The sequence below is a fragment of the Buceros rhinoceros genome, unplaced genomic scaffold (assembly GCF_000710305.1).
Source record: "Buceros rhinoceros silvestris isolate BGI_N320 unplaced genomic scaffold, ASM71030v1 scaffold22172, whole genome shotgun sequence".
NCBI lineage: Eukaryota > Metazoa > Chordata > Aves > Bucerotiformes > Bucerotidae > Buceros > Buceros rhinoceros.
In genome coordinates, this window is record NW_010399757.1 from 1 (window position 1) to 459 (window position 459).

The 459-nt window shown below is 70.2% G+C and overlaps 1 protein-coding gene across 1 annotated transcript in view; it reads left to right on the top strand.

The window, feature by feature from the left end:
- Positions 1-5: 5 nt before the first annotated feature.
- The window catches only part of LOC104489450 (sphingosine kinase 1-like), a gene marked incomplete at both ends in the record, with an annotated part of 1,466 nt that continues 1,012 nt past the window's right edge, over positions 6-459 (top strand). Inside the window, 1 exon segment of the mRNA XM_010131615.1 lies at positions 6-106. Within this exon segment, the coding sequence (XP_010129917.1) occupies positions 6-106 (101 nt within the window).

A 459-nucleotide genomic window follows, 5' to 3' on the forward strand; every position in this document is an offset into this window, starting at 1 on the left:
GGCTGATGGAGCGGCCGGACGGGGAGGACGCCATGAAGAAGCCGCTGTGCATCTTGCCGGGGGGCTCCGGGAATGCCCTGGCTGCTTCCATCAACCACTACGCAGGGTGAGCCCTGACCCCGCGGGGGCAGCCGCTGCTGGCACCGAGGCAGGGGGATGAGGGAAGTGAAGTGCGAGCACGGCTCCTGCCCCAGGGCAGGGTGCTGGCACGCCCGGCACAGGGGCACCCACCTGGGTCCCTGCCTCCCTGCAGGCTGGTGCAGCCCCAGCCAGACCCGTCCCTGCGAGCATCAGCTCGCACCCCCGTGTCCCCAGCTCCTCCCGGGGCCTTCCTCCTCTCCAGGCTCTGAGTCTGGCACAGCGTTACCCTGAGGGATCCACTCCAGGACACAGCCGATCCCACTGCAGGGTGGGGGGGGCCAGGATTGCCCTCGCCCAGCAGCCCCAGCTCAGTTCCCT